This window comes from Cololabis saira, chromosome 14 (assembly GCF_033807715.1).
Source record: "Cololabis saira isolate AMF1-May2022 chromosome 14, fColSai1.1, whole genome shotgun sequence".
Classification (NCBI taxonomy): domain Eukaryota; kingdom Metazoa; phylum Chordata; class Actinopteri; order Beloniformes; family Belonidae; genus Cololabis; species Cololabis saira.
In genome coordinates, this window is record NC_084600.1 from 8,264,064 (window position 1) to 8,291,685 (window position 27,622).

The 27,622-nt window shown below is 41.3% G+C and overlaps 1 protein-coding gene across 2 annotated transcripts; it reads left to right on the top strand.

Moving 5' to 3' along the window:
* The first annotated feature begins 1,026 nt into the window (after nucleotides 1-1,026).
* sms (spermine synthase) lies at nucleotides 1,027-13,600 on the top strand. Of its 2 annotated transcripts, XM_061739578.1 has the most exons (11): nucleotides 1,027-1,148; nucleotides 3,769-3,889; nucleotides 4,131-4,218; nucleotides 4,934-4,998; nucleotides 5,118-5,293; nucleotides 5,410-5,564; nucleotides 5,686-5,775; nucleotides 6,223-6,337; nucleotides 6,440-6,519; nucleotides 12,051-12,166; nucleotides 12,271-13,600. In XM_061739578.1, the coding sequence occupies exons 1-11, from the start codon at nucleotides 1,103-1,105 to the stop codon at nucleotides 12,299-12,301; spliced, it is 1,083 nt and encodes a 360-aa protein (XP_061595562.1). In that variant the 5' UTR covers nucleotides 1,027-1,102; the 3' UTR covers nucleotides 12,302-13,600. The 2 variants fall into 2 exon arrangements, with proteins under 2 accessions (XP_061595562.1, XP_061595563.1); XM_061739579.1 differs by lacking the exons at nucleotides 3,769-3,889; nucleotides 4,131-4,218 and having other exon boundaries at nucleotides 1,065-1,148.
* The last annotated feature ends 14,022 nt before the right edge of the window (nucleotides 13,601-27,622 follow it).

Genomic DNA, 27,622 nt, shown 5'->3' on the forward strand with positions numbered 1-27,622 from the left:
TTTATAATCAAGAAAATTGAGTATTTGGATTTGTTTGTATCTTTTCTGGCTCCCAAGTTGTGGAGGTTGATGTGTCCTCTGGTAATATGACTTGCACATGACTTGCAGCTCCAGCCTTTCAACCTCTCTCACAGGCAACAGCTGTTTGATCACTGTTAATGGCTGATACATGTGAATGTTTCTTATATTTGGTGTCTTGGTAATGATGATATATATGTACAGTAGGAACAGGTTTTTATATTTGCCCCGTTCAATTCTGAATGTGCAGTATATTTCCCGTCTATCTACGGTATAACTACTCTTACTGGTTGATTACACATTGGCCAGCTGAGAGCCTCCTCTGTTTTGTTTGCACTTTGGACATTAATGTTTGTGTTTATGTATATTAATGCCTCCATGGCAGGTGCCATGGAAGCTCACTGTCAGAAAGGCAACTCAAGGCAATGTACCGAAAAGCAAAAATACTTAATATTGCTTAACAGAAGTGTGAAGAGTACCTCCTCAATATGGGTTTCATGTGCATCTCCCCACTCTTCTTTCCATCAAAGGAGACAAATCTTGAGGATGTAATTAATGTTAAAGGTGGAGAAAAGGCCTTGGAGACCAACGCAGACCACAAGGTCACTGAATCTGAGGAGAGGAGTTACTACCTGTGACTATCCACTTCTATATTGAGCTTAGCCAACACTATTGCTGACATAACACAATACACCTTTGCAGCTAGGCAGACAGACGTGTTTTCTGACAGTGTGACAAAGAAAACCATTATGTATCATTAAGAGCTAAAAGTTTCTACACAAATTTTAAAAATAAAGGAATCGTTTGCCAGGCACCCCATGAGGTAGACTCGTGGTCTTCTAAAATTCCCTCTTGTCCTGATCGACGAATAAGAGGACTCTCCGACTCCGCCCACCAGCGACCCGCAGCCAGTAATAATCTTGATGACAGCATGGAAGCCCCGCCCACCCTCGCATGTGTAGCAGCAGGCAGCGGAAGCAGGCCCCGCCCCCTCCCAGCAGCAGGCCCCGCCCCCTCCCCCTGTCTCTGCCGATACAGATTCTCAGCCTGCTATTCTAGGCATGGATGTCGGTTGCAGTGAGACATGGCAGTGCGACATTATACTCTCGACTTTAACCTCTCTACGGCAGGTAAGTGTATTGCAACGAGTAACTGAATACGGTCTTATATTCATTTTACAGTTAACTGCATCAGAGCTGCATGCTGGCTAGCTTGCTAACTAGCTCATATTAAATTGCCCTTCAGAGTTGGAGCCGTAGGTTGGTGTACTCGGAATTTGCCTTGTAGGCAACATATTCGGTCATTTTATGTTTAAAATGGATCGTTACGAAGTTGAAGGTTTTTTTGTAAATTGCATAGTCGTATGATAGATGTTTGTATTACATTGTTACACTATTATGTGCCTCTGTTCGGGCAGCAGCTCAACACCTGTCCAGCTAACTGTGAATAAAGCATGTTCAATTCAGGGCTGTCGCATAGGAAGTGGCGCTTTACGGCCATTTTTGTAGTTTTTATTTGTTGATGCTTTATAAACCTTAAAATGCGGTTTGTTGATCAGTCTGGTGCTTGTGTGAAAGTTAATAAAATGTAGTTGGGACATCTTAAACAATCCTGCTTCAAAAATATTATCAAAGTGGAGGTCTGTTTCCACAAATCCACTTGCCCACTCTCTCTCCACCTGCATATCAAACACTTTTTCCAGCGTCACTTTCCCTGCAAAATCCAACCCCCATGGACCTCGTCAACATCTACAACAGCACACTGTCTTCATCCTTTAACAAACTGCCCCCCCAAAACCAAAACTGCCACCTTCACTCACTCGGTTCCCTGGTTCACAAACTTCACAAACTCAAAAAACAACTGCGACAAGTAAAACGACTTCACAAGATAACCGGTCTCGCAGTACACGCCTTCGCATACAAAGAGCACACACATTTCTACAAACCAGCACTAAACATGGCCCGCTCTGTTTATCAATAAAACTGAAATTATAATCTTTGGCCCAAAATCCACCCTCCCCACCTCCCAACACTTCTAACCTTGCATCGATGGTCACTCCCTCGCTCCTGGTCAGAAACCATGGCATCTACATGAACCCTGCACTCTCCTTCAAGTCACACATAAACGTTGTCACCAAAACGTTCTTCTTCCACTTCCGTTACAAAGCACCCCTCCGAACCACTCTTTCCTTCTCAGCCTGAAACACTAATTCATGTCTTCATCGCCTCCAGACTCGACTACTGTAATAGCATCCTGTACGGTCTCCCCTCCACTGTTCTTCAAAAACGGCAATATGTTCAAAACGCTGCGGCCTGACTGCTCACCCACACCCACTCCAGAGAACGGCTTTCACCCGTCCTCCGTCAACTTCACTGGCATCTCGTAAAACAACGCATACATTTCAAGAGTCGTGTACATGCGGCATGCAACGCATCTACGCTCTCTATGCAAGTCGACGTATTTACGTACCGTATTTTCCGCACTATAAGGCGCACCTAAAAGCCTTTAATTTTCTCAAAAACCGGCAGTGCGCCATATATTCATTACGGTAATTTCTGTTCCTGTAGTCAGGGGGATTGTGGGTAATGTAGTTGGCGCTAAAAACGTCAGGAATGGTCAGACGTTACGTACAAGACAACAGCAGCGACGCTGACTCGCATAATGGAGACTTTGACGAGACGGAGCAAAGCTGGTTTTTATTTTTTTAATAAAGTTTGACATACGGTACTTTTTTCTTCTTGTTTTTTTTTTTTTTGCATTTCCTGTAGCGCAGCTCCATCAGGTAGATACGTAACTCAACCCCAGCCACTATAGTACGGTATTTTACCATATATTTTGTGCGCCTTATAATGCCTTTATATATGGAAAAACTTTTTAAATACGTCATTCATTGAAGGTGCGCCTTATAATGCGGTGCGCCTTATAGTGCAGAAGATACGGTAATCAATTACGCCAACGTGTCGTTGCAGCTCTACATGTACGTGTACTGTATGTATTGTCCATTTATATCCCTTTTGCTTTGTGTTTTTGTAACGTTGGGTACCTTGAAAAAGCGCTATTTAAAACCTATTTATTATAATTATTTTATAAAGTAGTAAAAACAAAACTGCATTAAGTTGTTGGATGGTGGCTAAAGTACACATTTCATTCAATATATAAGATGCTAGTGATTTCACAGAACTTTAATTTGTTTACAACACAAAAAAAATCACAACCATTAAGCTGAGTTTGATTTGCTTTCAGAGTTTTAAAATTGTCACAGTGTGTCATGTTTTGATTCAGCTGATGCCGAATAAAGTGAGAAGTACAATGCAAGATTAAATGGACAAATTTATTATAGCTGAAACAGAAGAGTTTTCACATATTTGACAAAAATGCAATGTTGACATTGATGCATCATTCAACAACCCCTACATAGTGTATAAAAAGAATAGATCAAACTTGAACATTTGCAGTGTGTATATTAACATACATCCATACATAATCAATATGCAGTAATGTAGCAATGATCAAATAGCATAGACTATGATGGTATACTATTATAGCCTACGTATCCATTCCTTTTACCTTTCATACTTGAGTACGCAAAAAGTAAAAAGGATTTTTACTGTAGTATTTGTACTTTCAATGCCTGATTTTTAATTTGTTTTCTATCTTCTTTAATCTAATATGTAATGCAGCACCACTGATGCAGGAAATGTTTTCATGGACCAGGCGGCTACAGTGTTTTTCATTTTTGTTCATTTCCAGTTGACTCTGCCTCCATAGTTCCGGGTCTGTTGTCCATATTTCATGATCATGAACTGAGTGAGACCATTCACGACACAAACGGGCACGGATACCTTGCTACATTTGTAGGCAAGAATGGGCGGTAAGAATAAAGTTTATTTGCTTCAGCTTTTACTTTTAAACTTCCAAAATAATGAATAAGTCAGTCCACAACAACTACACAACTTTCAGCTGTGGTGTTCAGACTACATAACTCACTGTTTTGTAATTGAGATACTTGAGGTCTTTGTGGTGTTCAAACTATGCAACTGATAGCAGAAATACATATAGAATTAAGTGCTTTTCTCACTTTATGGCTGTATCGACTTTTTACAATTTCTCAGGCTTGTCATTCTGCGTGTGCACTCCCACGGGCTGGTGACTATTGATTTGCAGTGTTATGAAGAGGATAATATTGCACAACTAGACAATGTAAGTGATAAGAAATAACTGTATCTACTACCTAAAAGCCATGTTACCAATGACAAGTTACAGAGAGAAAAAGTCACTGGGCAGAATTTTCAGTGTTAAATGCTTTACATTTAAGTTTGTGAGAATAGTTACGAGTCATAAAAATGGCCAACAGCTACACACAAAAGAAACTTGTGTGTGTGTGGGTGTGGGTGGGTGTGTGTGTGTGTGTGGGTGTGTGTGTGTGGGTGTGGGTGGGTGTGTGTGTGGGGGTGTGGGTGGGTGGGGGTGGGTGGGGCGGACGTCTGCGTCCAACCGGCAGCATCCATGGTTTAAAAATGGAAGCATTAGATGCGCGTAAAACTTTAGGATCATTGAGATGCATAAAACATGCATAACCTAGCCCTACAAACTCAACAATCAGTAAAATATGTTTTGTCTCTCACATAGCACGTTTCCATGAAAGTCTCTGAATTGAAAGCACTTTTACTTGTATTTTGAAGGACTTCATCTGCAAAAGAAGCGTATACAAGAGTGAAATATTAAGTACAGCTAGACTGTGAAAGAAAAGCTGTCATACATTAACATTTGTCTTATTGATTGGTTTCAAAAATGCCACATCATGAGCACTGTCTATTTATTTCAACACTGACACATCAACAAATTAACTTAAATCAACATTCATATTTATGCACGTGTAATCTGTATTAATGATGCATGCTCATTTTCTCTACAGCTTTTAAATGCTTTGGAAAAGAAGTTGGAAGTTCTCTTAAATGGCATTATTGCAAGGATTAAAAAGTAAGGATCTGGAAGTTAATGCTCATGTTTTTAGATATGTCAGCACTGTATTTCATCAAGTTTATAAAGTAGTGTTGTAGTTGTATAGATTAACAGCACTGTTCTGCATTCCCCTCAAGGCTACCAGCCCTTGTGCGAGGAGCAAAAGTGGACCGATACTGGCCCACAGCTGATGGCAGGTTGGTGGAGTATGACATTGACCACGTGGTGTACGAAGAGGATTCTGCTTACCAAAACATAAAAATCTTGCACTCACAGCAGTATGGAAATATCTTAGTGCTTGATGGAGATGTCAGTAAGTATACATAATTCTACAGAAAACACAAGCCAAGTCAGTTTGGCATTTAAAGTGTCAGTGAATTCATTAAATTCATTGTTGATAAATCTCTAAATTATATATTTTCCTTTCAGACTTGGCAGAGAGTGATTTAGCCTATACCCAAGCCATCACAGGTAATGGGAGAGAGAATTATGCTGGAAGAGAGGTGCTGATATTAGGAGGGGGTGATGGAGGCATCCTTGCTGAGTTGGTCAAACAAAAGCCAAAGATGATCACCATGGTGGAGATATCCTTTAAGGATTTGATTGTGCTGTTATGGACTCGTTCTTTATTTATTTATGTTTTCCTGCCTAAGAGGAGTGAAGTGATACTACATCATGATGCTTTTTCCTTAACAAAACATCTACATTGACCAGAAGGTGATAGATGGGTGCAAGATCCACATGAGAAGAACATGTGGCAATGTCCTTGATAACTTGAGAGGAGACTGCTACCAAGTGGGTGCTGGATAAATAGTCTTTGTCACTTGCAGGATTATCTGTATGTCATGGAGAATAACATTTGTGATCCAGAACCAAATCAGTGTAGTATATAGCTACAACAGTATGAGATTTTAAAAGAAAAAGTTTTTAAATAAATGCTCAAAATAATTTAAAATGATGAAACATTAGATTATAAATAAATGGAAGTTGTTGTAAATGTATTTAATATGAAGTGACTATTAGTGGTCTGTAATTGACCTAAAAAAGTTTTAATTGATGTAAGATTGTTTGGGCTGCAGGACAGCAGAGTTTAAAATTAAAGGCACTTCACAGAACCCAATAAACAAAAATGTAGAAATGTTTTCTCATTAAAAGTAAACAAAGTGTGTGTGATTGTACTGAAATTCAGACAAGAATAAAGTGGATGTGCATTTTTTGTAATCTCATTTTGGTGGATTACAGATACTCATTCAAGACTGTGTCCCTTTGCTGAAGAAGTTTGTCCAAGAAGGAAGGACATTTGATTATGTGATTAATGACCTCACTGCAATCCCAATATCCACCGCACCCGAAGAAGGTTTCTAGTTTTCCTTCAAACTACTGCTTCCATTAACGTGCTGCATGCGTGTGCACTATAAATAAATCATTTATCATCTACTCTTCTGTTTCCTTTTTGCAGATTCTACTTGGGAGTTCCTTCGTCTCATTTTAGATCTTTCAATCAGCGTCCTGCATCCAAGGGGGAAATATTTTACACAGGTAAGTTGTCTATTTTATTTTGTCACTAAGGGAGGAAAAAAAAAGGTTCTGAATTATGTTCCCTCTCCATTGAATTTGAACCCAATGAGGTCTGCCAGACAGAAAATTGCCTTTAAAACCCAATGTAATATAAGAGAATTGCACCATGGTGTGAAACTCAGTTGTAAATAGGTTGGGGTTTTAAATTGTTCAGATTTTCCAGGGTTTATTTGGGGAGGGGGTTATTACAACCCAAAGTCGAAGGAAGTTGGGACAGTGCTGAAAATATAAGAAAACTGAATGCCCAGTTAACAGATGTGGTTTTTCATATTCCATTGTAGAAACTTTTATCCTTCTAGTGGCACTTTTCCACTAGTACCTACTCAGCCCGAATCGACTCGGCTTGACCTCGTTTATATTCGATACCCAGATGAGAAGTAGGAGGTTGGAACGAAGCTGCTGTGACGTATTTGATTGTGTGATCTAAACGAAGAAGACAACAACACTAAAGATGTAGAACCTGGAGGAGATGATAAATGTTCTGCTGGGTCTGTGGCTTGTGTTCCATATCAAGATAAAAAATGAGAGTGAGAGAAGTTTCAAGCAGCGACGCTTTTTAATTTTTTTAGTTTGTCTCTGCACTGCTGAAAAGTCAGCTGGGAGCCGCAAGCAGCTATGAAGTGACAGAGCTCCTGGTGGATCTGGTCGTTCCTTATCACCGTCTAGATCCCTTTTTAATTCTCTCCTCAGCACCAGGTTTAGGAACAGCTGCATCTCAGAGTTGGATCACCAAACAGACTTTTGCTGCCGTTGCTGGTTGAATAAAATGAACAAGAAGCCGTCAGAGTCTTTCTCTGATTTCCACCTCCTGACTCAGACGTCTGACTATCGGTGGCCTGTAGTGTGATGATGTCAGATACAGCCGACTCAGCAGCTTAGAACCTCGGCAGAATAGTTATAGGAAAGTATCTACTCGGCACGTTAGATCCCTGGTGGAAAAGAACCAAATCAAGGTGAGTCGGGCTGAGTAGGTGCTAGTGGAAAAGTGCCATAAGATGCTTTTATTATACCCACTCATTACCCTGTTGCCAGTTAACTTACTTAAAACATGATCCTGCCACTTCATTTAAAACTATACAGATACAAAACTTATAAAAATAAACTATTAAAAATTATAAGATTTCAGAAGAAAGAGCATTACTATAAATTACTGGAACATTATCGGAGTAATACACAGGGGACATGGAAGGTAATAAATAGTGTAATTAGAAAAGGTAAGGACAAAGCAGACTATCCAAATTATTTTATGAAGGATTAAAAAAACAACTGTAAATAATCCAAAGGAAATAGTCAATGAGTTTAATATAAACTTCTCAAATGTGGGTTATAACTTGGCAAATGAGATTGTGGAGCCTGCAAATAAGGAAGGCATAGTAGATCTAGTTGAATGAAATTATTATACAATTTATATAAGTGAAGTTAAAGAAATAGATATATTTGATATAGTGCATAATTTGAAAGATAAAAAGTCTGCTGATTGGACAGAAACAGATATGTCATTAGTTAAAAATATTATAGTAAAACCAATGACCTATATATGTCATTTGTCTATCAAATGAAAACTGCCAAAGTAATACCCAATTTCCTTACTGTCTCAATTCTCAAAAATAATAGAAAAATTGTTTGTCAATAGACTTGATAAATTCATAGATAAACACAATCTACTGAGCAATAATCAATATGGGTTCAGAGGCAATAGGTAATAACCTCAATGGCTGTGATGGAACTAGTGGAGGAAATTTCAACTGCTATCGAGAAAGGGGAATATACAGTGGGGGTGTTTATTGACCTGAAGAAAGCATTTGATACCATAGATCATAAACTTTTATTAAATAAACTAGAGAGATATGGTGTCAGAGGCATTGCCAATTCATGGATAAAGAGTTATCTCGCTGATAGATTTCAATATTTTGAATTAAATCATGTAAAATCGGAACTATAAAGAGTCACCTTCGGTGTCCCACAATGCTCCGTGCTAGGTCTTAAATTGTTCATATTATATATAAATGATATTTGTAAAGTGTCTAAAATAATAAAATATGTTTTCTGACGACACAAACCTTTATTGTTCAGGGAAGAATTTGGAACAGCTGCTTAATGTGGTGGAAGGAGAACTGAAAAATGTGAGGGCATGGTTTGATATCAATAAGCTATCCATAAATCTAACTAAAACTAAGTTCATCATTTTTGGTACTAGAAAAATAAATAATCAAATAACAATTAAAATTAGTGGTATGGAAAAAGAGTATACGAAAATAAATTCCTGGGGGTAATAATTGTTGATAAACTTTGCTGGAAATCACATATAAATAGTGTAAAATCAAAAATGTCGAAATCCCTAGCAATATTAAGTACAACAAATTATATCTTCTGTCAAAGAGCACAGTTTTTGATGTATTACTCACTCATAGTTCCATACATGACTTATTGTGTGGAGGTATGGGGTAACACCTATAAAACAAACAAAAACCCTATTTTCTTATTACAGAAAAGAGCTTTAAGGATAATTAATAGATCTGACTATTATATTATGAACCAACAAAGAATCTCTTTATTAAATATAATACTCTAAAATTCCATGATATAGTAGAGCAGAAAACTGTTTTATTTGCCTTTTAAAGCCCAGCAGAAACTGCTTCCAAACTGCATTCAGGATTTGTTCCAAATAAAAGAAACCCGTTATGACGTGAGGGGTAACTCATGTTTGAGATGACGACAGTAAGAACAAATATTAAAAAGAGATGGATATCAATTAAGAGAAATATGGAATAGTTGTGACAACGAACTAAAAATGTGCAATTCTATCTACAAGTTTAAGAAAATGTTTAAAGTATTGTGAATAAATATAAAACACTTACTATAAATTATATTATCAAAAACATTCTAGAATGTGAAACGTCCATTTTATTTTTTGTCTTCTTTATGCATTGTTTGTTTCCACAGATTAATGCTAATGTTTCTGATTTAAGCTGATCACAAGAGAAAAAGGGTAGGCACTATAAGCTACGCCTTCAGCCTACACCTTTTCGGCAAAAGTAGGGGTGTAACGGTACACAAAAATCTCGGTTCGGTACGTACCTCGGTTTGGAGGTCACGGTTCGGTTCATTTTCGGGACAGTAAGAAAACAAAATGCAAAATATAAACGTGCTAGTTGTTTATTACACACACACAAAATAACATTGGCTCTACGTGTGCCGGCGCTAGGACCCCGCGGATGCATGGTGTGTCGTCGGGCTGTGTTTTCCTTCATGCTTCCCTGCAGCGTCTCATGCAAACACAAACACACGTACCTGGCAGAAACATTTCTTTATATAATGTTGTCTGTCGCCCGCAATATTTTTTGTTTTTTTGGCCGGCGCCATAGTTGGCTGGCTACAAACTCTATACATCCCATAATGTATAATAATATGCCCGCGCTCTCAGCAGCGGTACTCTCATCGTTAAGGCTGATTTATGGTGCCGCGTTACACCAACGCAGATCCTACGGCGTAGGGTACACGGCCAGCGGCCGTACGGTGCACGTCGCTGCGTACCCTACGGCGTAGGCTCTACGTCGATTTAACGCCGAACCATAATTCAGGCTTTACTAGGCAACGAAGCAGGTTGACTCACGTTGCAGAACAGCGCTGCAGAGGCGCTCCTAAACGTAAATGATCATTGTTTTTTTTTTTTTTAGGCCTGGCGGGGGGTCTCGTTGGTAGGGGAAACACTGGACTTGTCACAATTATGTGCTTAGCTTTTTAGTTCTTCATTAGTTAGTGCTTTTTTCTTTAATCTTAATACTTTCTCGGTGTGAGCGCAACTGCATGTGCAGCTGCAGCAGCGCTCTGCTCCATAGACATATATAAATGGCTAGATGACATTGTGTTTAATGGTGCATGTACTGCTTAAACAACCTTAACTTGCTCAATTCTCAACAGATTTTCAAACAGTTTGGTTTGTTATGAACGTCAGAGATGTAGTTATGACACTGCATACTTGTGAATAATTATAAACATTGAAAAACGTACTTTTATATGAAAATAACCAGAAACAGATAGCTATGACATGGTATTTATATTAAATCAATATTTCTATAGTATTCTTAGTAATGTTTATATTTACATTATAACATATATATATATATATATATATATATATATACATTATAACGCATATATATATATATCTATATTATTATTACATGTATTTATATGACATTATAACATGTTTATATATTATTACATTATGATGTATTTATATCATGACATAACATGTGTGCATATATATATATATATATATATATATATATATATATATATATATATATATATATACACACACACACGTTATAATGTAATAATATATATATATATATATATATATATATATATATATATATGGTAATAATATATATGTACATGTTATATGGTAATAATATATATGTTATAATGTAAATATAAATATTACTAAGAATACTATAGAAATATTGATTTAATATAAATACCATGTCATGGCTATCTGTTTCTGGTTATTTTCATATAAAAGTACGTTTTTCAATGTTTATAATTATTCACAAGTATGCAGTGTCATAACTACATCTCTGACGTTCATAAAAAAACAAACTGTTTGAAAATCTGTTGAGAATTGAGCAAGTTAAGGTTGTTTAAGCAGTACAGGCACCATTAAACACAATGTTATGAGTGAGAGAGCTCTCCTGTGGCAAGATGGCCACCATGTGACGATGATGCTCTGCATTGGCAGCAGCGCGGGCGAGTCATCTAGCCTTTATATATGTCTATGCTCTGCTCCAAAACGTGCGGTCCTCTACTTAATATGTCCGTGTGGAAACTCGTTCAGTACGCCTCTGTTCCGAATCGAACACGCTATACCGAACGGTTCAATACAAATACATATACCGTTACACCCCTAGGCAAAAGCAATGTTTATTTTACTTTTTTCATTTTGTTTTGTAAAATAACTTGTACAATGACCGAAATACAGACCATTCATTCATTCATTTAGTTAATATTTTTCATAAATGGTGGAATGTCTCATCATTTGAGATGATTTCTATGTTCTGATATGACTAAGATGTGAGTTTTATGAAATTTACAAATTGTAGTATTTTGCTTTTTATTTACATTTTGCAAAACTTCCCAAATATATGGGTGTCAGAGGAGGAGAATACCACTTGAGGAACTCCTGTGGGATATCCTAGAGTCTGGTCATACTAGCAGAGCACGTTTCCCACATCTGCTGTCCAGCTGGAGGATTCTGGTGTGTTTCCTCTCTGGTTCCTCCGAAACCAGCTGACTTCACTGTCACTGGCCTTTCCTCCTAGACCACAAATTCCCTTCTCTTCCACTTCAGTTGTACAGTGTGTGGGGATAGGTCTGTCTTTTAACTTCAAGAAGTGAACAAAACACCCCTCTTGTGACAGGGGAGATAAAACAAATGTATATTTTATTTGTGTCTCCTGATTTGGGCTTTTCCTATCACTGGTCTGCAGGGTAACAGCGTTAACCTGACTGAGGCCCTGAGTCTGTATGAGGAACAGCTAGGAAAGCTCTCGTGTCCAGTGGACTTCCGTAAAGAGGTGGTCTGTGTACCCTCGTACTTAGAGCAGTATCCTTTCATCAAGGTTGGTTAAGTGCATGTTAACAACCGGGACGTGTCGCACAAAAATACCATTTTAAAAATGTGTCCCATCCTTAATTACTATATATCAGATGGGTCTTCTACACTGCATGGAAGAAATAAAGATCTCCAGTCTTGTCTTTTAATGTGGAATGTGAATGTGTGGATGGTTTTCTTCTTTTTACTTGTAGCCCCAAATGTGTGCTCAGACTGAAGACATTTTTGGTAAATGCAATATGGAGGTCTAAAAAAAAGAAAAGACAATTGTTACTGACTCACTGTTTTCATAGGCACTGTCCAGACCTGGGATTAGCAATAATCTCAGGCAGCTACATCAGGTAAGACCTGGCAGTAAACTGCATCTCAAGTGGCCACTTGCGATTGCATTGTAAACAGTTCAAGGCCCTGTTAGCAGTAAAAGGGTTAGTTATTTCTGTTTCTGTGCTGGGTATGATGGAATTAACTGCTTAGATAGAATACGTGACCAGAGTAGCTGTCCGTGGACGTCCTCCAGGACACATGGATATGCACACTATACTAAAACAGTGACTCTGGATGCAGGCTGAGTGATCAGAAGTTTTCATATGATCCAGAACGCGTTAACGTCGGGCTCAGCCCATTGAAGTCTGCCCCATTATATATGGACTGCATCACACTCCCTACTTATTTCAGCTATATTAGTGGGAGTAAAATCAAGACAAAAATCATTTTGAATTCAGTCTGATTTCATCTTAACGGGCACAAGGACAGCTTTTTACATCTTTTCTCTGTTATCCCAACTCAAACCTTCTGTTGTTTTAGTTGTTTGAATATTGTTGCTACAGTTTTTCATTTTTTTTTTTTGTCACAATGTTTGAAATGTGGATGTGCATGTGCTCTGAAGAAACTTGGTTGTTGATACACTGATTTGATATGTTTATAATGTGGTGTAACTTATACTACAGTAAGAGTGTGATGTTTGTTTTGTTTTTTATTTTCTTTCCTTCTTTTTTTTTAAATCGAGCTTTGAGGATACCTAATGTTTTTAAGTTGGATTTTTATTACTGCCACCCAAATGTGAGTTGAAATTTTAAGGTTATATGCAGGCAGAGTATTCATGCCCTAGAACGCTGACATGAAAAAGTCCAGGTGTGTTTTTAAAAGGGAAAGAATTCCTCGACATACACACCTCTGCGTGCGTGCTGTTTTTATGTTATGTTTGTTAGCACCTTCGTTCTCTCCTGATATATTGATTATATTAGGTGCAGGTAAAGGACGGTGAATGTAGCTTGCATATACACAGTACATTTGATAGACCTGGTAGTTAATTTTATTTATTCATTACAAATTCACCAAATACTGTTCTATCCTCCTTGACATAACTTTGTGACCATCTAAAATTAAAGTGGTTTTTGGGACAAAGAATTAACTGTTTTGATTGACTTAAATATGAGATGAAGATGTAACACTTGAGTAAAGTTTGATTTCCTCAGTGTGAGGCAGTTGCCAGTCAACATTTACCTTATAACAATTTGAAGGTCCTGTGTGTAGGACACAGGGACATCTTGTGGGATAAATCAACAATCCCATCATGCATAAATCTCACCTGACCCCACCCTTGCTAACATAAAAGGCCTGCTCTGCTGTCAGTAGGGGAAAACTAATATTTTTCCCTTCTGGACCCTTGGAGTAGGATGCCTGCATGAGCCTGTGGAGATTTGATATGTTTGCATTGTAATTATTACTTTATAAGAAAAGACTTCTGCAAGAGATTGTGTCATTTGGTCTTGTATCTGCCAAAATAGCATTTTTGACCTAATGGCACAAAAGGAAAATGATTAACACATTGATCCATTAAAAGGGGCCGGGGGTAAAACCTGGAAAGTGAGAACTACAGTATATAATGTGATTGTGGGCCTTTCAGCTATTGTTTCCATCAGACAATTCAATTCAGTTTTATTTATATTGTGTCTATTACAACACAAGTTGTCTCTAGAATCTTTCCAGAGACCAGAGCATGACCCCCAAGCAATTATTACATAAACATAACATAAACAATGGCAGGTAAAAAAACTCCCCCTAGTGGGAGAAAAACTTTAAGCCTAAGTGGCAAGGAAATCTTCCCTTTAGGAGGGAAGAAACCTGGACCAGGACCTGGATCATAAGGGGAGGAAGAGACCTGGATCATAAGGGGGGGAAGAAACCTGGAGCTGGATCATAAGGGGGGGAAGAAACCTGGACCAGGACCTGGATCATAAGGGGGGGAAGAAACCTGGACCAGGACCTGGATCATAAGGGGGTAAAGAAACCTGGACCAGGACCTGGATCATAAGGGGGGAAGAAACGTGGACCAGGACCTGGATCATAAGGGGGGAAGAAACCTGGACCAGGACCTGGATCATAAGGGGGGACCCTCCTGCGGACAAGGACCGTGGTTGGATGCATTGATCTTTGTTAGTGACTTTATCATTGTTCAACATTTTTAAATTGGGACATCTGATTTAGAAAAGCAGAAGAGGGGGGATGTCCTGGTTTATTTTCTTGGCATATTTTTTTTTCATCTTCAAAAAACTTAAAATCATTAATAAAACCAGGGAAGGAAGGGCTAGAATTCATCCAATTAGCACAACGCATATATTTACCCAGTAGTAAGATAATGATGGTGATGATTTATAATATCTGAGCCACACAAGGCTCGATGATCCATATAAAAAATGATATAGTTCAAATGGTGGCACATCATACATTGTTAGAGAAATCAATTTTTTTATTGTCACACCAAAAACATTGTGTGATAGGGCTTTTGCAGATTATTTAATTAGGGCCCGAGCACTTACAGTGCGAAGGCCCTATTGTATCTGTAGGAATTTTTTTTTCCTTGTTTTTTTAATTTTTCCGACGAAATGAGGGCCTTTTTGCCCCCCTAAACGTGCCCCAAAAGTCACAATTTTGCACGCAAGCCAGGCCTGGCGAAAAATTTGATATTTAATGGTTTGCATTAATGGGCGTGGCCTAACGGCTCAACAGTGCCCCAAAAAATGCTTGTGTGCCTCAAGCCCCACAATACGGTTTGACGTACATGCACGAAAGTCGGTACACATCTGTATCATGTCGCAACTTAAAGAAAAGTCTCTTGGCGCCATGGCCGAAACCGAACAGGAAGTCGGCCATTTTGAATTAATTGTGTAATTTTGGCGCAATTTATGCCATTTCTTCGGCCGTTAATGCAGCCCGAACCGTAAAGTGCACCCAGGTGTGTTATACATCAAATGTGCGTCTCCATCCTGCGACAATGCTTATTACTTTTCTCTTTCAAAAGCGTTACCGTGGCGACGCTAGACGCCAAAAAGCGCACCCCCCCTTCATCTCATTGGTCCATACAGATAAAACTTTGTGCCTCAAGCCCCACAATACGGTTTGACGTACATGCACGAAAATCGGTACCCACCTGTATCATGTCGCAACTTAAAGAAAGGTCTCTTGACGCCATGGCCAAAACCGAACAGGAAGTCGGCCATTTTGAATTAATCGTGTAATTTTGGCGCAATTTATGCCATTTCTTCGGCCGTTTCTTCGCCCAAACCGTAAAGTGCACCCAGGTGTGTTATACATCAAAATGTGCGTCTCGATCCTGCGACGATGGGCATTACTTTTCTCAGTCAAGCGTTACCCTGTCGACGATAGATGCCAAAAAGCCCGCCCCCCCTTCAACTGATTGGTCGATATTTGGTGGTTCCTACTTTCTGCCATAACTTTTGAATGGTATGACATACAAAGTCGTGGGTGGTGTCATCGGACATGGTTTTGAGTCCTGACCATAATTGGTGCAAATTGGCTCCGCCCCTTCTTCTGATTGGTCGATATTTCATAGTTCCTATTTTCTGCCACAACTTTTGAATGGTTTGACATAGAGAGTCGTGGATGGTGTCATTTCTGATATGCTTATGATGATAAGTTGAGTTTTATGTGAACAGCAAAGGCACTTTTTATAGTATTATTGACCTAGGAATGTGGGGGGACCCCGGGGTAATTAGGGCCCGAGCACCTTCAGTGCGAAGGCCCTATTGTATCTGTAGGAATTTTTTTTTTCTTTCTTTCTTTCTTCTGACAAAAGGAGAGCCTTTTTGCCCCCCTAAACGTGCCCAAAAAGTCACCAAATTTTGCACGCAAGACCGGCCTGGCGAAAAATTTGATATTTAATGGTATGCTTTAATGGGCGTGGTGAAATGGCTCAACAGCGCCCCTCGGAAAACTTTGTGCCTCAAGCCCCACAATACGGTTTGACGTACATGCACCAGAATCAGTACACACCTGTATCATGGCGCAACTTAAGAAAAGTCTCTTGGCGCCATGGCCGAAACCGAACAGGAAGTCACCCATTTTGAATTAATTGTGTCATTTTGGCGAAATTTATGCCATTCCTTCGGCAGTTAATACGGCCCGAACCGTAACGTGCCCCCAAGTGTGTTATACATCAAAACGTGCGTCTCCATCCTCGGACACCACGCATTACTTTTCTCTTTCAAAAGCGTTACCGTGGCGATGCTAGACGCCAAAAAGCGCGCCCACCCTTCATCTGATTGATGAAAACTTTGCGCCTCAAGCCCCATAATACGGTTTGACATACATGAACGAAAATCGGTACACACCTGTATCATGTCGCAACTTAAAGAAAAGTCTCTTGGCGCCATGGCCGTAACCGAACAGGAAGTCGGCCATTTTGAACATTCTGAATTAATCGCGTAATTTTGGAGCAATATATGCCATTCCTTCGACAATTAATACGGCCCGAACCGTATCGTGAACCCAGATATGTTATAAATCAAAATGTGCGTCTCCATCCTGCGACTATGCACATTACTTTTCTCTTTCGAAAGACTTACTGTGGCGACGCTAGACGCCAAAAAGCGTGCCCCCCCTTCATCTGATTGGTCCATATTTGATAGTTCCCCAAAAGGCACCAAATTTGGCATGCAAGCCAGGCCTGGTGATAAATTTGATATTTCATGGTTTGCATTAATAGGCGTGGCAAATTGGCTCAACAGCACCCCCCGGAAAACTTCGTGCCTCAAGCCCGACAATACGGTTTGACGTACATGCACGAAAATCGGTACACACCTGTATCATGGCGCAACTTAAAGAAAAGTCTCTTGGCGTCATGCCCGAAACCGAACAGGATGTCGGTCATTTTGAATTAATCGTGTCATTTTGGCGAAATTTATGCCATTCCTTCGGCAGTTAATACGGCCCGAACCGTAATGTGCCCCCAAGTGTGTTATACATCAAAATGTGCGTCTCCATCCTCCGACACCACACATTACTTTTCTCTTTCAAAAGCGTTACCGTGGCGACGCTAGACGCCAAAAAGCGCGCCCACCCTTCATCTGATTGATGAAAACTTTGCGCCTCAAGCCCCATAATACGGTTTGACATACATGAACGAAAATCGGTACACACCTGTATCATGTCGCAACTTAAAGAAAAGTCTCTTGGCGCAATGGCCGAAACCGAACAGGAAGTCGGCCATTTTGAACATTCTGAATTAATCGCGTAATTTTGGAGCAATTTATGCCATTCCTTCGAGAATTAATACGGCCCGAACCGTATTAAGAACCCAGATTTGTTATACATCAAAAGGTGCGTCTCCATCCTGCGACTACGCGCATTACATTTCTCTTTCAAAAGTGTTACCGTGGCGACGCTAGACGCCAACAAGCGCACCCCCCATTCATCTGATTGGTCCATATTTGATAGTTCCCCAAAAGGCACAAAATTTGGCATGCAAGCCAGGCCTGGCGATAAATCTGATATTTCATGGTTTGCATTAATAGGCGTGGCAAAATGGCTCAACAGCGCCCTCTAGAAAGCTTTTATCTGCCATAACATTTGAATGGTTTGAAATAAAGAGTCGTGGGTGGTGTCATCGGACTCGGTATTGAGTCCTTGACCGTAATTGGTGAAAATTAGCCCCGCCCCTTCTTCTGATTGGTTGTCCCTTTTTTCTGACTATAACTTTTGAATGGTTTGACATAGAGAGTTGTGGGTGGTGTCATCGGACTCTGTATTGAGTCCTTGAGCTTCATTGGCCTGAATTAGCCCCGCCCCTTCTTCTGATTGGTTCTCCCTATTTTCTGCTATAACTTTTGAATGGTTTGACATGGAGAGTCGTGGGTGGTGTCACCTGAATCGGTATTGAGTCCTTGAGGTTCATTGGCCTGAATTAGCCCTGCCACTTCTTCTGATTGGTTCTCCCTATTTTCTGTCATAACTTTTGAATGGTTTGACATAGAGAGTCGTGGGTGCTGTCATCAGACGCTGTGTTGAGTCCTTGACCTTCTTTGGCCTGAATTAGCCCTGCCCCTTCTTCTGATTGGTTGTCCCTATTTTCTGCTATAACTTTTGAATCGTTTGACATAGAGAGTCGTGGGTGGTGTCATTTCTGATATGCTTATGGGGGACGGTGGCCATGAGTGCGAGGGCCCGTTCATCGCTGCTTGCAGCTTTAATTAGGGCCCGAGCACCTTCAGTGCAAAGGCCCTATTGTATCTGTAGGAATTTTTTTTTTTTTCTTTCTTCTGACAAAAGGAGGGCCTTTTTGCCCCCCTAAACGTGCCCAAAAAGTCACCAAATTTGGCATGCAAGTCAGGCCTGGCGAAAAATTTGATATTTAATGGTTTACATTAATGGGCGTGGCAAAATGGCTCAACAGCGCCCCCCGGAAAACTTTGTGCCTCAAGCCCCACGATACGGTTTGACGTACATGCACGAAAATCGCTACACACCTGTATCAGTACACAACTTAAAGAAAAGTCTCTTGGCGACATGGCCGAAACCGAACAGGATGTCGGCCATTTTGAATTAATCGTGTCACTTTGGCGCGATTTATGCCATTCCTTCGGCAGTTAATACGGCCCGAACCGTAACGTGCACCCAGGTGTGTTATACATCAAAATGTGCGTCTCCATCCTGCGACAACACGCATTACTTTTCTCTTTCAAAAGCGTTACCGTGGCGACGGTAGACGCCAAAAAGCGCGCCCACCCTTCATCTGGTTGGTTCAGACAGAAAAAACTTTGCGCCTCAAGCCCCATAATACGGTTTGACGTACATGAACGAAAATCGGTACACACCTGTATCATGTCGCAACTTAAAGAAAAGTCTCTTGGCGCCATGGCCGAAACCGAACAGGAAGTCGGCCATTTTGAACATTCTGAATTAATCGCATAATTTTGGAGCAATGTGAGCCATTCCTTCGAGAATTAATACGGCCCGAACCATAACGTGCACCCAGGTGTGTTATACATCAAAATTTGCGTCTCCATCCTGCGACTACGCGCCTTACTTTTCTCTTTCAAAAGTGTTACCGTGGCGACACTAGACGCCAAAAAGCGCGCCCCCCTTCATCTGATTGGTCCATATTTGATAGTTCCCCAAAAGTCACCAAATTTTGCATGCAAGGCAGGCCTGGCGATACATTTGATATTTCATGGTTTGTATTAATGGGCGTGGCCTAATGGCTCAACAGCGCCCCCCGGAAAACTTTGTGCCTCAAGCCCCAAAATACGGTTTGACGTACATGCACGAAAATCGGTACACACCTGTATCATGTCGCAACTTAAAGAAAAGTCTCTTGGCGCCATGGCCAAAACCGAACAGGAAGTCGGCCATTTTGAATTAATTGTGTAATTTTGGTGCTATTTATGCCATTCTTTCAGCAATTAATACGGCCCGAACCGTAACGTGCACCCAGATGTGTTATACATCAAAATGTGCGTCTTCATCTTGCGACTACGCGCATTACTTTTCTCTTTCAAAAGCGTTACCGTGGCGACGCTAGACGCCAAAAAGCGTGCCCCCCTTCATCTGATTGGTCCATATTTGATAGTTCTCCAAAAGTCAACAAATTTTGCATGCAAGCCAGGCCTGGCGATAAATTTGATATTTCATGGTTTGCATTAATGGGCGTGGCCTAACGGCTCAACAGCGCCCCCTAGAATACTTTTCTCTGCCATAACTTTTGAAAGGTTTGACATAGAGAGTAGTGGGTGGTGTCATGGGACTCGGTATTGAGTCCTTGACCATAATTGGTGAAAATTAGCCCCGCCCCTTCTTCGGATTGGTTGTCCCGATTTTCTGCTATAACTTTTGAATGGTTTGACATAGAGAGTCGTGGGTGGTGTCATCAGATTCTTTATGGAGTCCTTGACCTTCATTGGCCTGAATTAGCCCCGCCCCTTCTTCTGATTGGTTGTCCCTTTTTTCTGCTATATCTTTTGAATGGTTTGACATAGGAAGTCGTGGGTGGTGTCATTTCTGATATGCTTATGGGGGCGGTGGCCGTGAGTGCGAGGGCCCGTTCATCGCTGCTTGCAGCTTTAATTTGAATTGTTCTTTTAAAGACAAGTCTGCCTTTTGGCATAATCTATTCATATCATTATTAATAATATTGTGTTTTTTCTTTTGTTTAGCTTTAGAGAATTATTTACTTATTTTATTGGCAACTTCTATAATGTTAAATTTAAACCACTCCCATTTACTTTCCCGATTCTCCCTCTAGGATTTTCGCTCATTTTCAGTTTAAGTTATCCTGTTTGTCAGGTCCCGCACTGTCATCGGATTGGAGCTGAAACTTGCAGTGGTGCTGTGGCTCTGGACCAGCTCTTCGTGGGGAATAATCTTTAGGACACCTTCTTATGTCCCTTTTCCACTAGTACCTACTCAGCTCGCTTCTACCCACGCCCCCGTCTTGCGCCTTTCCACTACGGGCTTAGGCGGGTGGAGTCGTGCCAAGCAGATACTTTTTCTGTAACCATTCTGCCGAGGTTCTAACCGGGCTGAGCCGGCACTATATCTGACGTCACCACCCTCTACGCCACTGATTGGTCGGGGGGCCGTCAGACGTTTGAATCAGGAAGCGGGAGTCAGCGCGAGAGCGACTGGCGGCTCGCGGCGATTTCATTTTACAGCGCAAACGTCTGTTTGGTGATCCAACTCTGAGGTGCAGATGTTCATAAACCTGGTGGCTGACGAGAGAATTAAAAAGGGATGTAGACGGGTGATAAGGAACGATCAGATCCACCAGGAGCTGTGTTTTACTCTCAGCCGCTTGCGGCTCCAGCTGCTTTCTGATCATCGCCGACACGACCAAAGGGGTTGCGCAATCGAGTACGTCACAGCAGCTTCACCACAACCCGCCCACTTCTCACCTGGCTGTGGAAAAACAAACGAGGACAAAGCGGGTAGAGGCAAGACGAGCCGTCCCGAGGCGAGTCGGGCTGAGTAGGTGCTATTGGAAAAGCGCCATTAGATTCAATTCAATTTTATTTATATAGCGTCTAATACAACAGAGTTGTCTCTAGACGCTTTCTAGAGACCCATACCCAGAACATGACCCCCGAGCAGTTATTACATAAACAATGGCAGGTAAAAACTCCCCTAGTGGGAGAAAAACCTTAAGCCAAACAGTGGCAAGGAAAAACTCCCCTTTAGGAGGGAAGAAACCTTGAGCAGGACCAGGCTCGTAAGGGAGGACCCTCCTGCCGAGGGCCAGACTGGTGGGTCAGGGACGGCAACAGCACAGCAGGCAGGTGGAAGCAGCCACGGGATGACCAGGGGTGGGGACCGCAGGCAGGTGGAAGCAGCAACGGGATGACCGGGGGTGGGGACCGCAGGCCAGCACGCAGCTCCCGAAGCTCCGGCCCAATCATCAAGTCCCAGGTTGGGGTGCAGGGTCGGGGAAGGGTTGAAAAGGGGGAGGGCCAAGGAGAGGAGTCTTGACGGACAAACCTTCTCCCCCGCCTGCCCGGGCTGTTACCCTGCCCCCCTCACTCCCATGCTGCAGGTTCCGGTGTCCGGCAAAGGATGCTGCAACATGGACAAAAGAGAGAAAAGGGAGGAGAAGGGGGGGCCAGCACAAGAAACTACAGGAGCGACTCTGACACACTAAAGTTTACACTACCTAGAGATTTACCAACACCAGCTAGAGGTTTACTAAACACTAACTATAGGCTTTACTAAACAGAAAGGTTTTAAGTTTAGTTTTAAAGGTGGAGGTGGTGTCAGCCTCCTTAACCCAGATTGGAAGTTGGTTCCATAGTAATGGTGCCTGATAGCAGAACGCCCGCCCTCCAAATCTACATTTAGATACTCTAGGAACTACGAGTAAACCTGCACTCTGAGAACGGAGAGCTCTGACAGGAACATAAGGCACTATCAGGTCTTGCAAATAATGCGGAGCTAAGCCGTTTTGGGCTTTATACGCAAGTAATAAAATTTTAAATTGGATTCTGAATTTTACGGGTAACCAATGGAGCGACGCTAACACTGGAGAGATGTGGTCTCTCCTGCTGATTCCTGTCAGCACTCGTGCTGCTGCATTCTGGATCAGCTGGAGCCTATTCAGCAAATTACTTGGACATCCTGCTAACAACACATTACAGTAATCTAGTCTAGAAGATACAAATGCATGAACTAGTTTTTCTGCATCACTCTGCGAGAGGATTTTCCTAATCTTTGCAATATTACGGAGATGGAAAAAGGCTATTTTACAAACCTGATTAACATATGGTTTAAACGACAAATCCTGATCGAAAATAACACCAAGGTTTCTCACAGTTGCACTGGAAGCCATCGCAACACCATCTAATCCCTTCCTAAGATGCTCTGGACCAAGAATGATAACCTCTGTTTTATCTGAATTTAGAAGCAAGAAGTTTCTGGACATCCAGTCCTTGATGTCCCTAAGACATGCCTGAAGTTTAACTAACGGTTCTGTTTCATCCGGCTTCCTAGACAAGTAGAGCTGCATATCATCAGCATAACAATGAAAGTGTATGCCGTGATTCTGGATTATACTTCCCAATGGCTGCATGTATAAACTGAACAAGATTGGCCCTAGCACTGAACCCTGCAGAACACCATAACAGACCCTTGACTGTTCTGAAGAAACCTCATGTACATGAACAAACTGGAACCTGTCAGATAGATATGATTTAAACCAACATAGAGCTGTCCCTTTAATCCCAACAACATGCTCTAACCTGTGCAGTAAAATGCCATGATCTATAGTGTCAAAAGCAGCACTGAGGTCCAGTAGAACCAGTATGGAAACTAATCCCTTATCTGAGGCCATAAAGAGGTCATTCGTGACTCGAACCAGTGCTGTCTGATTAGAGACTGTGGCTCTGCTTGCATAGCATATACATTTTTCTCTTAAAATAATAATATGCGTTAAAAGTAATTTCTGGTTAAATACCTCCTAAATCAGTTGTAAATTTCCGTTTGTGTGTGCTGTGTATTAGACTGATCTTCCCTGCTTGAAAGCTTCAACCAACTATTGTAATATTATGAAGAACCAGCATGTTAAGGAGTCAAGAGAGATCAAGGAATACGGTATCTACAGCATGTAATCATAGGAGGACAGTTTGTACCTTTTAATACACATAGGGCCAAATCCACAAAAGGATTGCGCGGCTTTTGCGGCCGCTAAACCGGTGCAAATGAGACAAAAAGAGAGCGTCTAATTCACAAAGCACCCGCAAAGGGGGAATTGCTCCACAAACTGCGCTGCCAAGCATATAGTGGCAGTCTGCGCCGGTACCATTTGCATGCATGCAAATTAGGTAATTCGTCGCAAAATTCCCCCCTTTCTATGCAAATAAGCCTCATTGCAAAAAGCGCCTAATTCACAAAGGCCAGGGCTATTTGCCACACGCAAAAATAGTGGAGCAAATACCGTGTTTCAGAATCGTGTATTAAACTGCGCGCAAACTCACTCCTCACTCCCCATCTGTATGTTTCTCTCTCTCTTCAATGTCATTCAAGCCTGTGTGATACTGAATTGATGATATTAAGGGTGAAATCTATAGTCAGACATGACTGTACACAGTCAGATCAAGTGGGGTTGTGGACTTCTCTCGGATTTAAAAATAAAAGTAACAGGACGGAGTTCAGGATTCATCCATACAGTAGGGGCTGCTTTATTACAAACAATTCCACCATATAAACATATAAATCTAGAATGTGTGTGTTTAACAGCTTAATAATGTCATCACATATCACAACATATATCAGACTTATAATAAAATAGCGCTGATCGTGTCCGTGTGAAGCTCAGCGTCAGTCAGGACTCTCAGCTGCTGCTGGAGATGCAGCAGCTGGACGGGTGGGCTGCCACCCGTCCCTTGAAACACGGAATTGTTACGTAATTGGGAATTAAAATTCATATAAAATAGTTTATTCCGTATTTCACAATCGTCCCATGCACGTCTGTCACATACGCACACACTAGTTAAGCCTAATTATGCCTAAATAATGGTCCGCGTTAAATCGACGCAGTGCCTACGCCGTAGGGTACGCGGCGACGCGCACTGTACGGTCCGCGTCTCCGCATAACCTACGCCGAATGCTCTGCGTCGATTTAACGCGGAACCATAAATCAGCCTTGAACAGCGCTGAGGGAGGAGGGAGGAGGGAGGAGAGGGAACGGGGCTCTGCGCACAGTGTCTTGAGGATTTACAGGCTGAGCCTACCGTTAGTTCTTAAACTTAAAAAAAAAAAAAAAAAAACGGGGGGAGAGAGACAAAAGCATGAGTTTGAAAAGTGGGGGGGGCATGTCCCCCTTGTTCCCAGGGAAATTGCGCCCTTGCGCCTCACGGCGTTTTATTTTCACTCGCTTTATTTTTTATTTCTGCAGTTTTCATTATGGACCAATGTGTGTGCAGAAATATGGATAACACTGGAAACAGCTCCGCTCGACTCAGACAAGTGCAAATTGCACTCAGCCGCAAAACTTTATGGGCGTGTTTGCGCTGGTATATCATTAGAGCAAAATCTTTTGTGAATAGGACCTTAAAGCGGGGCAAATTGCCGGCGCAAATGCAGCGCAATTCACAGCGCAATTCACAGCGCTATTTGCGGGCGCAATCTGTTCTTTGTGGATTTACCCCTTAGGGCCTGATTTACTAAAGGTTTGCGTGTGTAAAAACGTGTGCAAACTTGACAGCACCCGCAAACCAAAGTGCCAGCTGATCTACTAACAGCGTGCAAAGAGGACTGCGTCTCTCAAATGCGCAAAATAGCACACGCAATTCAGTTAGTACTTTTGCCCTGATGAATAATCAATATGGGGCGTACCCGCCAGAAATCGCTAAATACTGGGAGGGGAAAATGCAAATTGGTCCATTTACCACGCGCAATTAGATTTACCAAGCCTGAAAGTAATTGCGCGTATTGTGATTGCGTCTGTATTTAATACGTTCGAAAGGAAGGTGCTAATCTGCTGCTGCTGTTATTGTGGCAAGGAGGCGACATCCAAAATCAAAGAATACGCAGGGAGAGTCTTTATTCTGCTGCATGCTATTTTAAAAATGGTTGCACAAGTTTTATTAAAGGCCACTTTTTCTTTACACCGCGTTCCAAATTATTATGCAAATTGTATTTAAGTGTCATATAGATTACATTTTTTGTTTTTCAATTAAACTCATGGATGGTATTGTGTGTCAGGGCTCTTTGGATCACTGAAATCAATCTCAGACACCTGTGATAATTAGTCTTCCAGGTGAGCCCAATTAAGGAAAAATACTTAAGAAGGGCGTTCCACATTATTAAGCAGATGACCATTTCCAAGCAACATGGGAAAGAAAAAGGATCTCTCTGCTGTCGAAAAGCGTGAAATAGTTCAATGCCTTGGACAAGGTATGAAGACCTTAGATATTTCACGAAAACTTAAGCGTGATCATCGTACTGTAAAGAGATTTGTGGCTGATTCAGAGCACACACGGGTTTGTGCAGATAAAGGCACAACGAGGAAGGTTTATGCCAGACAAAAACATCGGATTAAGAGAGCAGCTGCTAAAATGCCATTACAAAGTAGCAAACAGATATTTGAAGCTGCTGGTGCCTCTGGAGTCCCACGAACATCAAGGTGTAGGATCCTCCAGAGTCTTGCAGTTATGTGTAAACCCTCTATTCGGCCCCCCCTAAACAACGCTCACAAGCAGAAACGGCTGCAGTGGGCCCAGGAATACATGAAGACTAATTTTCAAACAGTCTTGTTCACTGATGAGTGCCGTGCAACCTTGGATGGTCCAGATGGATGGAGTAGTGGATGGTTGGTGGACGGCCACCATGTCCCAACAAGGCTGCGACGTCAGCAAGGAGGTGGCGGAGTCATGTTTTGGGCCGGAATCATGGGGAGAGAGCTGGTTGGCCCCTTTAGGGTCCCTGAAGGTGTGAAAATGACATCTGTAAAGTATGTGGAATTTCTGACTGACCACTTTCTTCCATGGTACAAAAAGAAGAACAGTGCTTTCCGTAGCAAAATCATCTTCATGCATGACAATGCACCATCTCATGCTGCAAGGAATACCTCTGCATCATTGGCTGCTATGGGCATAAAAGGAGAGAAACTCATGGTGTGGCCCCCATCCTCCCCTGACCTCAACCCTATTGAGAACCTTTGGAGCATCCTCAAGCAAAAGATCTATGAGGGTGGGAGGCAGTTCACATCCAAACAGCAGCTCTGGGAGGCTATTCTGACATCCTGCAAAGAAATTCAAGCAGAAAATCTCCAAAAACTCACAAGGTCAATGGATGCAAGAATTGTGAAGCTGCTATCAAATAAAGGGTCCTATGTTAAAATGTAACTTGACCTGTTAAGATGTTTTTGATTGAAATAGCTTTTGATTTCAGTAAATATGACCTCCTAATGCTGTAAATTCTAAAGATGAGCATTTCAGTTCATAACAACCTATAAAATGTTATAAAACTCTGTTGTGCGTAATAATTTGGAACAGTGTATTTTAAGTTTTTTATTTTTGAAAAATTCTGTTATCATTGGGAGGTTTGTTCAATAACATTCAAATTCATTAAACTAATGGTTGATGACTTGAATATTATGCTGACTGTCATTTGCATCGACTATTTAGGAAAATCTGAGAAAAATATCATTTGCATAATAATTTGGAACACAGTGTAGTTCTTCGCCTTATATCTTGCCACCTTCTTTTAATGTGCCCCCCTCCACTCGCCCACAAGCAGGCCAAGCCTTTGTGCCAAAACTTTGTATTTTATTGATTACTTATCTTATTGAACGTGAAATCATCCTTCGTAAATTACATTTAATTAAAACCCGTGCTTATTAATCAAAAAACACAGGTTAAACATCATGACCAAATCTGCTCCGACCCGGCGTGTCAGTATCAGCGCAGACAGACTGCAGCTTCGCCTGAATTATGGTTCTGCGTTAAATCGACGGCGTAGGGTCGCGGTGCGGTGTGCGGTGTGCGTCGCCGTGTACCCTACGCCGTCTTTTCTGCGTTAGTGTAACGCGGAACCATAAATAAACCTTTAGTGTGCGCTCTGTGCGCTGTTCTGAACACTTCTCTTCTGTTCTTTCGGCCATATGATGGTCCCGTCTGTCACACATTTACTGTCAGTGTTTGCTATATAATATTTGCAATATAC

What these genes read in the sequence shown, in the direction of transcription:
- sms (XM_061739578.1), top strand. Translation starts at nt 1,103, where the DNA reads ATGGCAGTGCGACATTATACTCTCGACTTTAACCTCTCTACGGCAG. An exon ending in TGAGAGGAGACTGCTACCAA is followed by an intron (nt 5,776 to 6,222) that starts GTGGGTGCTGGA and finishes GGTGGATTACAG; the next exon opens with ATACTCATTCAAGACTGTGT. An exon ending in GGGGGAAATATTTTACACAG is followed by an intron (nt 6,520 to 12,050) that starts GTAAGTTGTCTA and finishes ACTGGTCTGCAG; the next exon opens with GGTAACAGCGTTAACCTGAC.